At 41.9% G+C, this 11,208-nt stretch overlaps 1 protein-coding gene across 1 annotated transcript; it reads left to right on the forward strand.

Moving 5' to 3' along the window:
* The first annotated feature begins 1,089 nt into the window (after positions 1-1,089).
* Positions 1,090-10,443, forward strand: LOC144136722 (SAC3 domain-containing protein 1). The gene is made up of 8 exons (XM_077669287.1): positions 1,090-1,556; positions 1,669-1,731; positions 3,252-3,380; positions 3,780-3,944; positions 4,471-4,677; positions 6,068-6,208; positions 8,347-8,533; positions 10,233-10,443. The coding sequence occupies exons 1-8, from the start codon at positions 1,435-1,437 to the stop codon at positions 10,335-10,337; spliced, it is 1,119 nt and encodes a 372-aa protein (XP_077525413.1). The 5' UTR covers positions 1,090-1,434; the 3' UTR covers positions 10,338-10,443.
* The last annotated feature ends 765 nt before the right edge of the window (positions 10,444-11,208 follow it).

Genomic DNA, 11,208 nt, shown 5'->3' on the forward strand with positions numbered 1-11,208 from the left:
CCTCTAAGCTGCAGCTACCTTAATTTACGGTTGATAACTCTGAACATGCCGAACAAGAAAAAGGGTGGAGGGGGTGGCAGGCTGGGAAGGCTGTAAGCAAGAAGCTGGAAGACTAGGCCTTTAGTGCAACACCGTAAACCGAGTGACGACCCTAGGCCGCCACTACGCCTCCTTGCCCTCTTATGTGGTACTGGGCAAGTAGAACTACAGCACAAAAGGAAAAGGTTTGCAAGGAAACCATGTCCCCAAAACTTGCCAGCTCTGGGATTGCCAAGATGTCCGTTGCACTGGATACAATCTCCAGATTACCATTTATGGCCCACAGCCAGTCATGGTGGATAAGAGCAGGGCGGTGTTCCCAAACTGCTTTACGACTCGCGAAGTTAACGTGAAGTACCTCACCTGGACTTGACCTTCCACAGCCAGCCTTGGAGCACACTTGGCCTTCCAAGGCTGGACAGCGTAATGGGGTGGCGCTAAATGGAAAGTAATTGCTTTGCTGGCCTCTTGGTCTCCGGGACTTCATTAAATACGGAATTCCATCCATATAAATTTCGTACAAAGTGATGGAATGCACAAAACACGGGTGCAAAATACGCAAAAGATACGAAAAATCAATTCAGTCCTGGACTTCTTTGACCAAGGAGCTTGCTACACGCCTGGGAGAGTGACAGATCTCACGAAAAAGGCGGTCGTCCCGTGTTCACGTGAGCCTCATGTGGGCCTCTTCTGTCCTCTTCCTATGCCAGACGCCATGTGGCCGACCGGCGACGATGCCATCCGGCGACCTCTTCGGCCCTTCTCGTGGACCGGAATTGAGCCTCCGGGTCCGAGATGAGCAGCGCGTTCTCCCTCTGGGATTGATCGAAGAGTTGCAGGCGCTCCGGCGGCTTATCTCGATTGAACAAGTAAAAAATGTGTGGAGCACGTATTTGCTTTGACCCAGAAGCTACACACTCGTCCTTACTTGAAAAGCGCGCGCTGCAAAGGTTCTCTGCCGGCAAATATGAGAACTAAAACAATTGCGCAGAGATTAAAAAAAAAAGCATTTCGCAAATACGCATCGACACCACCATTTGTTTTGGTCGCGTAAAGGGAGACGCCACTACGTAATGAACGCCTCTTACGCATTCTTATCCTCGCGACAAAAAGGAGGCCGCTGCAATCGCTGTAACGAACGATGGGCTCGGCAGTTTCGGTTTTGCTTCCAGGCTACTTCAACTTTTTTTGCTGTGGTGCACGAGAATGTTTTGACCATTTTGACACTGAATAGCCTTGAAGTAGACAGGCTTTCGTGCTTAGTGCTTTTGAGACTCACTGAAAGGTTTTCGTCTTGCCGTTCAGCGTATAGTAACGAAGGCTTCAGTGCTGCAGAGTAGGAAGCGATGGCTGCACTGACCGTTGCAGTCGCAGCCGTTTCTTGAGCGTAAGAAAATGCGGGCGCGGCGGGGATACAGACGTGAAATAGAATGCGGAGACACGGGCAATACCCCGCTACGGACAAGTCCTCTCGTAGGAACGTGCCAAGATATGTGCCCACCTCGAGAACGTCAGTGGTAAGCTTGCAGTTTGCGCACGTTGCGTTGCGTTGCGTTGCATTGGTCATCACTATAGAGTTCACAGTGATGTGCGCGTATGTTTGCGTTTACGGAAAATGCTCTATTTCAGGCGTGAAAAGGAACGGCTTCTACACCCATTCGAGGTCCTTCAAGGCACTGAAAATGATGTCCGGTACGACATATTAAATCTCACTTTGAAGCTTCGAGCAGCGCGATTGTGGCCGGGGTGTGTAGTGTTGTTTTGCTTTGTGCATCGGTGAACCTGTGACTGCCCGCGATCGCTTACTGCGTTGACAGCATGAAACAGCCTGTATCATTTCGTCTGCAGCAGAGTGAAGAACCAGAACGCGGTAGCGACACTGGCGGCGACATGTATATCGTGAACAGCCTCATCTCTGAAGGTTTTAACACACAGCTCTTGATGCAAGCCTGTGCATCAGATCTGCTTTCCTGTTATCTTTGCACATTCTTTGCGTTCTTTTTGGACTTGGTTCATTTAACACAAGTGTTATTATCGTAGTCAGAGCCAGGTTCAATGATACTTCGGTTTATTTCTTGCACTTTGTATTCATTCTTTTGCGCCTCACCTGCGAAGAAGTAACAATATTTCCAGACAAACTACATTGAACCCAGAACAATTGCAAAATATAGTAGATATCACACGAGTGTGTGTGTGTGTGTGTGTGTGTGGGGGGGGGGGGGGGAGAAGTGGATAAAGATTAATGCTTGCATCACGTAGAGTCTGTCATTAACTGAAATTCAAGCTATAGTCTGCACGTATATATGCAGTTCAGCTGTTATATATGAGCAGCAGCAGTCGAGTTGAAGGCCTCTGTAGAGCAAAGTCCTCTCCGAGCAACCTCCGACTGCCTTGTCTTGTGCCACCTATGGCCACTCTGCCCTGAAATTTTCCTTAACCCATTCTTTATGTATCACAACTCCCTGTTCTGCATTTCTTTTCTATTGCATGCGTCAGTCTTTTCTGTCACTGCATACTGCCACAGTGAAGAATAGAGCACCTGGTTGCCATCTCATTTTGTGTAGCTCCTGTTTTGCCTGCTTAAACTGTTTGCCGACCGTAATTTACCAAATAGCCCAGACTATAGCACCCTTCCCCACACACTGCATTCAGTCTTGCAGCAGCAGATCATTGTCTGAAGTAGCAATGTGTTAACAAGGTGGCTGAACTGAACGTAAAGTTGTGCTGAGGCATATAATGTATAGCAAAGTATTTGCAAAACTATCAGGAAAAATTTTATGCTTGCCAGGTGTTGACACAGGTAAAAAAAAAACATATAGCTGCAGTGCTGCACACTTTTGCTAAACTTATTCACACGCCTCTTAGCACTGCTTCTTTTGCTAGAGTCCTGAAGTGAGCTTCATTTGATGGTAGGAAAGAACTTGGTTTTGGTTAGAACTTCAGTTGTTATTTAGCCTCCCATAAGGGCATATATGTCAAAAAATAATTTCCTTGCTATTAAGCAAAACTTAATTATTCTTGAGAGAATGCTTGTCTGGTTTGTCAGGCATGCTGGCTGACTTTGTAGCCTGGCTTTAACAACTTAGCACTTTATATTTGAAATGCAGTAAGCACAAGAGCTAGTGATATTTAATGAGATTGATATTCCCTGCTTTTAAACAGTACTAAAATAAAGTGAATCTAATTCAGCCCATGTGCACTGTCAACTGTAGGCCCAAGGCTGACAGAAACAAGGCTATCAAGCAATTTTCAAGGTCAGCAGCTGGACACAGGCAGGCCAGCCCCGATGAACTCAGGCCTTCGCATGTCTTGCTCAAGACCACAGCATACTTAATGCGCACGTAAGCAAATTTTATTCAGTGCTTGCCAGCTTTGTAGATAAACAGATGTTTTCTAAAAGCTGTAGTTGCGTAGTTAATTTTGTAATAATACTGACTCTAATTAAATCAAGCTCAATTAATTCGAACATCCGGTTTATTCGAAGTGAAGCTTTGGTCCTGTAAACATGAAGTGCATTAAAAAGGTTCCTGTTAATTTAACTCTGCATAATTTTATGTCCCTTTCGACTTTGAATTGAAAGTACACTGTAGTAGAAAACTAAATATTTGCTCCATGGTGCCATTTCTTATAAATGAAACTGCAAAGTGAAAGGAACCCTAAATAATATACCTAAAAATTAATGGATGGTCACTGGAATGCAAGCATCTTTAGTGTAACAGTGTGGTTATTTCTTAATGCAGGATTGCCCCATCATGCAATGGTGACAGCTGGACTGACACTTACCACTTTGTCTGGGACAGGCTGTGGTCTGTACGTCAGGACATGACCATCCAGGATCTTAATGGGAGTGACTGCATTGAAATTCTCGAGTGTGCAGTGCGTTTCTACGTGTATGCTGCCTTCAGGTAATGTCAGAAGTGGAATTATTGTTGTCATCACTAAGTGCACGATAAAAGCTTACATCCGATACAATAAGATAAAATGGTGTAAAACACAGCTCCAAATATCTTGAAATTCATATTGGGTATTGTCAGGGTGAGTTTGCTTTTAAAGTCCACTGCCCCATGATTAGTCATGCATGTACAATATAAAGGCTTGCAGTAGTGGCTTGAAAGTACTGCTTGGTGATGGGGACAGCATGCAGGTATGGATTTGGGAGCTCACTGGGCTGTTACTCCTAGGCCTGTCTGTAGATAGGCATGCACAAAAAGAGTGGAGGGGAGTGCGCAGTGGGTCTCTTTATTGGACATGAAGCGGGGGCTCAGCTATGTCCTGTATTTTCCCGTTTCTTAGAAGACAGGAAGCAGAAATTGCTACCATAAACTTTGCCTTAGTGCGACCAAAAAGTCATGTGTCTACACAAGCCAAGAAGGAAAAGAAGCTAACCATGTTCAAGACTTGCTTTTTTGTGCTCCTCTTGTTTGCACATAGGTGCTTTGAAGAAGACATCAGTGCCTTTGACCCTCACATCAACGGTCAGCACCTGCAAGAGTGTCTAAAACGTCTGCTGGTTCAGTACCAATATTGTGCTCTGGAACAGTGTGCGAACAGACCAGAAATGGAAGCCATCTATATACTCCACAACGTGGGATCATACGAGGCTTTATCCCATGCGATGACCCTTCCTAAGGAAGTGAGGTGAAACTAGAGGTCACGCGGCCTTTTTTCATTTATCGCAGCAGCAATTTCAGTTAGATGGGCACCATTCAGTATGCTACATTGCCATAGGTGTGACCATGGTATATGCATGCTCATCTTTCTAAATTTCCACAAATACCATGATGAAAAATGCTCAGCAGTGTTAAAACTAATCGGCAAGCCAGCTACAAGCAGTACACATTTAGTGAACATTGTGTGAGCACACTAATTCAATGCTGTAAAATGAGCAGAAAGAAATGCACATGTAATGCTGCAAATATACCTAGTTATCATGACTTATGTGCATACAAATTTGTTTTTGTTGTCTTTAAACCAAAGTTGTGAATCATTTATCGAAATAAGTACAGTCTGCAAACTTGTTAAAAATATTTTGCTGTGAGTTTGGAAATACTTTCATTGTCTTATAAAAGCATTTTTAGTGCTGAAATTCTCAGTGCCAAAACAGAGCGATGGGCTTCTTTTATACCAAAATCTAAGGTATTTGCTAGAAGTATGCGTTGGTAGGTGAATATTTGCCAGAGCAACGTGGGACTCGCGGCTTGGTGTCAACATTTCAGCAAGTGTATCAAGATTTGTGCAACTTTTGACTAATAGCTGTTTGCATCTGTTAAATCGCCGTGTTTCAGCTTATTACGAGCAGACAATTTTTAAAGTAAAATTTCGCCTGTGCAGCTGCTTCCTTACTTTAAATGAAGCTTTGATGACTGGCTTAATTTGCGTTTAGTATGAAATATGTTTCTGTCTGCATATCCCATTTGTCCTCTTCAGTATCGTTTACCACCGCAGTATTTAAAAACTAACTCACCGAGGTCAGCTTGTCATTTTGTTCATCTGATGCTTATTTGATGAGAGAAGTTTGAAAAAGCTTTTTTGACCAAAGTACATCAGTTGAAAAAAAAAAAGTAAATGATGAACAAGACTAGCATTACATTTTTATAAGAGAGAAAAAAATCCTATAGGAACAGTGTGGTATGTCATTTATGCCTTTAGGGCTCAGAACGGCCTTGCAACTGGATCACATTCTCATTGCTTATGTGTGTCCAGCTTAAGTTTCCAGTACTGTTGCTGACAGTGTCGATTTTGATGTGTAGCAGCGGATTTATTTCAAGGGTGCAGGTTAAATTCAACAGCACTTTCTTTCCGAATCAAGGAAATCAAGGAATTCCCGTAATCAAGGAAATCAGTTTCATTGGAAAAATTTCATTTACCTAAGCAACTTGGTTGCTCCAAAGTGCGATGCTGACATATTTGTGTTAAAAGTTTCACTATGAAGCCTCCTCTTTGCTCCCTGCACAGTGTGCCCACATGCCCTCAAACGGTGTGAATTTGGTGGCCCTGCCTTATTTTGGCTTGTCTTCATTCCTTCCAGGAGGCACAACTTGGTGAAGATTTCTCTTGACACGAGTCTAGCGCACAGGCGAGGAAATTTCATCAGGGTACTGAGAAGTTATAGATCCCTCCCATTCCTTCTGGCTTGCACTTTGCACCCCCATTTGGAGCTTATCAGAAGGCAAGTGCTCACTGAGGCAAACATGTCTCCTCTTAATCAGAAACAGCCACTTGCACCTGGGGCTTAGGCTAGTTCGGCAGTGCTGCTGTTTTTCTGGACGCTACTTATCACACAGCAGCAGCACTGTGGGACCAACCTGTTGAACTGACTGACTGCTACACATATTTACCCAGCTATGCAACTGTGTTAAGAAGACTGCAGTGTGGAGGACATATTCATTGCCGCTTTCAGTGAGCTTTATAAAGAAAGTTTATGCAGGCAACGATGCTAAAATGGAAATGGGTTAATTTTCGAGAGGTAATTTTTTTCTTTTTTCATCATTTGCATATCTGGTGAAGCATGGCTTCGTTGCCGTGCATGTGTGCTTTTATTTGGGGTTGGCATTGTTGAGATGTATTTTGTTGTCTTGAACGGTGAGGGTGGCTTGTTCCTCTGGTGCTAAGCATAAGGACATGTGCTTGACACCTGGCTCCAGCATCATTGTCTTTATACCTCGTAATGTTACTCCAGTGTGCTGCGTAATTGTCCCAGTCAATTCTTTTTCTTCGCCTTGAGGCCTATCTGGATTATGTTGTATTTTTAGCGAGGCTACAGCGGGCATCGGAAAATACTAAGGGTTTGCCCTCTAAATTCATATTTAAAACAAATTTAGCCTTTTGCTCTGACTTTAGTGTGCAATAATTGGTTTAGGTGGTTAGTTAGCTTAAAAGATAGTTAAGAGTAAGATTCTTACACATTCACACCTATAATGCCCGCTGTGGTGGCTCAGTGGCTTTGTTATTTTACTACTGATCCCAAGGTCGCAGGTTCAGTTTCGGCGGCGAATTACAAAAACCCCCGTGTGCTGTGCACTCTTAGCACATGTTAGTGCCCTCTTAGCACATGTTAAAGAATCCTTGGTGGTCTAAATTAATCCAGAGCCCTCTGCGGTGCAGCTCAGAGCCCATGTGTCACATTGAGACCTATAAAATTTACAGAGCACACTGAGTGCAGTGTTGGCGTCAGTTTTTTGATAAGAGAATAATTGGTAACTTAATAGCCTTTCAAAGTTGAGGGGACACTGAGGACAGCTCTGTCCAATTTTTGGTTTGAGTAAAAATCAACTGTTTGTCTTTTTGTGGCTAGGTTGATGTTTGTTTGGCTGTAAAAGACGCATTTTTTGCTGCGAAAATTGGGCATAAGAATTCATAATTTTTGTCGCGTTACTAAACTTGTGACGTCAGCAGAAAGGCCTCCGTGATCACTTTTTCAAAGCGAATGAGACAGTGAAACTTAACCTCGGAGATCTGCAACAAGAAAAAAAAAAAAGAAAAGTGTTGACGTCACCACAGTTTGCTTATGAAAACAGCTGGTAGCAGCAATATCTGCATTTCATTGTTTAGTTTTTCCTACCTTATGAAAGCTCAGTTTTCAGCGACACGTTTTTGTCTTTAGAATGCAGTAATCTATCGACAATAGATCAATTTCAATTTGTCCTTAGTGCCTCTTAAAGTGCTCCAAGTTTGTCTCTCTAGCAGTCTAACCTTGAGCAGAATTAAATGCTTTTGATGAACAAATGCGCAAATCATTTTTTACCTCTTGCACTGTGCTACAAAAATTACCACTTCGCATGTCCTGAAGGCCAGCACGTCATGTTGTTGCCAAAGATCCACTAGAGCTTTGTCAAGTGTTATGCTCGGGTAAATGTTATATATAGTGAAATACTTACCTAAATTGAAAATATGAATTAAAGGAACGTTTCACAAAAGTAACATTCTTGTAGTGAAATCAAAGTTCTCGAACTTTATTTAGAAGCAGCATATTGCTTTTTAATCATATTCCAGGTAAGATGATGTCCAGCTGCAGAGCTACTTCAATCGACATTAGTTATCCTTGCGCTAAGGTTCATTCGCGGGTAAGGCAAGTGAAGAATTTAGCTATGTGCTGAGATTGATCTCAACACCACCTGTGGACAACAGGGCATGCTTTTGCATAGTATTCTGTACTTCACTATATTTGAAAGACTGCTGTACCTTTATTTGCATTTAGCTATGTGCTGAGATTGATCTCAACACCACCTGTGGACAACAGGGCATGCTTTTGCATAGTATTCTGTACTTCACTATATTTGAAAGACTGCTGTACCTTTATTTGCATAGGACAGCATTTCAAGTCATGGCAGTGGCATTCAGTTCCCAGAACTGCAAGTTTCCTCTCTCTGTGTTGGCTCACTGGCTTTGCTGCACCGACACTGATGCAGAAGAACTGTGCCATCTCTACCAGCTGCAAGTTCAAAACTCTGATGTGAAGTTCCTTAAAGGCAGTGGAGATTTCACTTCAAAACAAGTAAGAATTTCATGTTACAAAGTCCAAGGAGGTTGGCGAATGTTTGAAACCATGTAATTGAAGAAATTGTTGTTGTTGTAATAGCAAAATTCAAAGCATATGCTACTCATTTGGCAATTTCAGAATAAATTGTTCTTTATTGACATTCAGCACAGAGCAGTGGCCTTTCCTGAACTCTTTTTTTTTTTTTCCAACCATCATCCTGTACTCGTGTCTGGGTGTTAGCAGGTGATATGTCTTTAATGCATCTTAGTGCAGTGCAGAGGTATGAATGCTTTATGAGCAATGTAAGTGCTGAAATAATGTGGGGAATGCAAAGTTTGTTTCTCAAAGACAGCGCTAGTACTAGCTCACCATAAGTGTAAAAATGCGAGTGTTTCTTGTAATGAAACCAGGATCCTAAAATAATAATAGCGGTTTTTGTTCAGTGTAGTCAGAAAAAAAATGACGGATGATTTAGCATGGTTAGGTCAAATTTGAATTAAGTGCGGTTTCACTTCGGTTTTCACTTCAGTTCTGGTTTCAGTTCGAGGCTCTATTTAAGAGGGGGATGTGACAGCGGCGTGTTATGAGTTCATTGCGCACGGACGGAAGTTGAGGAAGATGATGACATCCAAAACACTGTGCGAGAGACTGGCAGTTAAACACGCGGGATGTTCGCCGCAGCGAAGATGTAGTGATTTAATGCTGTGGCAGCGAAGCCGATCTGTTTGCACCACCACGGGTGCGAAACCCACTCGCGGCCATAAAGTGTTTAGCATAGTTGGTCATAAAACCTGCTGGCGGGTTGTCCACTGCCCGATGGGCGGGTTGCCACCTGCCAGAGGCTTCGGAGAGACATATATTGGCGAAATCTGAGATTGGGGGCTTTAGTGCTAGTGCACTAATATACAGATGCAAGCATGCCTAGGCTATTTGTTGGCTTGTGTGGTGGTGCCAGGCAGCAGATTTACTCAGCACGAGATTAATAAAAAAAAAAACAGGATGTCACGTAAGAAAAAGTCCTGAGGAAAATTAGCATAGGTGTGCTATTGTAGTGATCAAGGTACAGTATGGCCGCTCCAATTTACCTCTAGCATTTAAGGAAGACATTTCATTAGGTAGCTCATTACAAATTACTGGAATGTACAGTGAACATACTGCTTTTCCGTACCGACAATATTATAGCGGCGTGGGCGAGGTCTTTCTCCTGGACGTCATCGTACAGTCTGCTTTTATGTAATGGGTATGAATTCTTGGTAAAACGTAGCAACGAGTCTTTCAAAGATGTGTATTTGACTGCCTTTTGCCTTTGGTTGTTCTTCAAACTTCAGGATGACAATCTGTTTAAATAAATTATCGAATGAAGACAGGCTGACCATCTGAAGGACACCCATTAAATTCCCTTTGCTGGGATTATAGAGCATACTTGTGACCATATGTTTTTAAAAATATTATTTACTATTTCTCAAGTATTGAAACAGCTAAAAGAAGCAATACATTCTATGCCGTGGGACATTTTTCTCTGCTATCACATTTTCAGGCTGTAGTGATAGAATATTTGAATTGTGTATTTTTACAGGTAAAAGTAAGTGCAGGCATAGGAATGTTGTGTATTTTAAATGCTTTTAGAACAGCATCGAAAAGAAAAGCATAACTTTTTAAGCCAGTTATTGGCTGTTAGCACTTAATTGCAATATTTTACTCTTTTGACTTACAGTGCAGAAAACGCCGAGATCCAGCACTCATGAAGAGTTTTTCCACAACTGATGTCGGTTTCCTGCTCTACCCTGATAGCAAAAGACAACTGAACCAAGCAAGGTGATAGCAAGCGACAACTTATATGAAAGAAACATGCCTCTCTGTCTCGAAGACCATGGAAAAAGCTTTTGTAATTTATTCACTCATCAGAATAAAGATTTTTATTTTTATTTTCTTACTTCCTGTTCTTGGAGTTAGTGCAATATACTATCTCCAGTGGCAACTTAGAACCTCCACAAAAATTTGACAAGATTAATAAAAAATGTGAAATTGGATATATCCTTACCTTTAATTTTGTTACAAATTTCTTTGCATGTGAAATGGTAATAGCACACTTGATTTTTAAGGGGGGAAGAGGGTCTTGGAAAAAAATTTGCTTAATGAAGTCACATTTATGGAATCTTCAAAGAACATGTAATTTTGTGTGCAGATTCCAAACATGTCATTTAATTTTATGTGAAGCAAGTCCTTGTACACTTTTGCAATATTTTGTTTAACTTATTGCTGAGAGCTCTCAAGAAATTTTGCTGCACAGAACTTGCTATAATGCATGACTGGCTTCTCTTGACATCAGGCTATGCAATAAGGGTAAAATTTCCTGCCTACCATAGAAGTCAAGTTAAAGGGTTTTGAAGTTGCCACTTCATAAATGGGAAGAAAAATTTGTATTCCTGTTTCTGAGCTTACAAATCCTATAACTCAACTTCTGTGACCCTTATTTTAGCGTTATTGCATAGCCTGATATCAAGAGAAACACTGGCATGCATTATAGCAAGTTCCGTGCAGCAAAATTTCTTGAAAGCTCTCAGCAGAAAGTTACATAAAAGTAAATGACAAATTTGGATTCGGCACACAAAAATGCATGTTCCTTGAAGATTTCATAATTGTGACCATTAATAAAAATTTTTTTGAAGACCCTCTTCTCCGCCTAAACA

This window comes from Amblyomma americanum, chromosome 6 (genome assembly GCF_052857255.1).
Source record: "Amblyomma americanum isolate KBUSLIRL-KWMA chromosome 6, ASM5285725v1, whole genome shotgun sequence".
Lineage (NCBI taxonomy): Eukaryota > Metazoa > Arthropoda > Arachnida > Ixodida > Ixodidae > Amblyomma > Amblyomma americanum.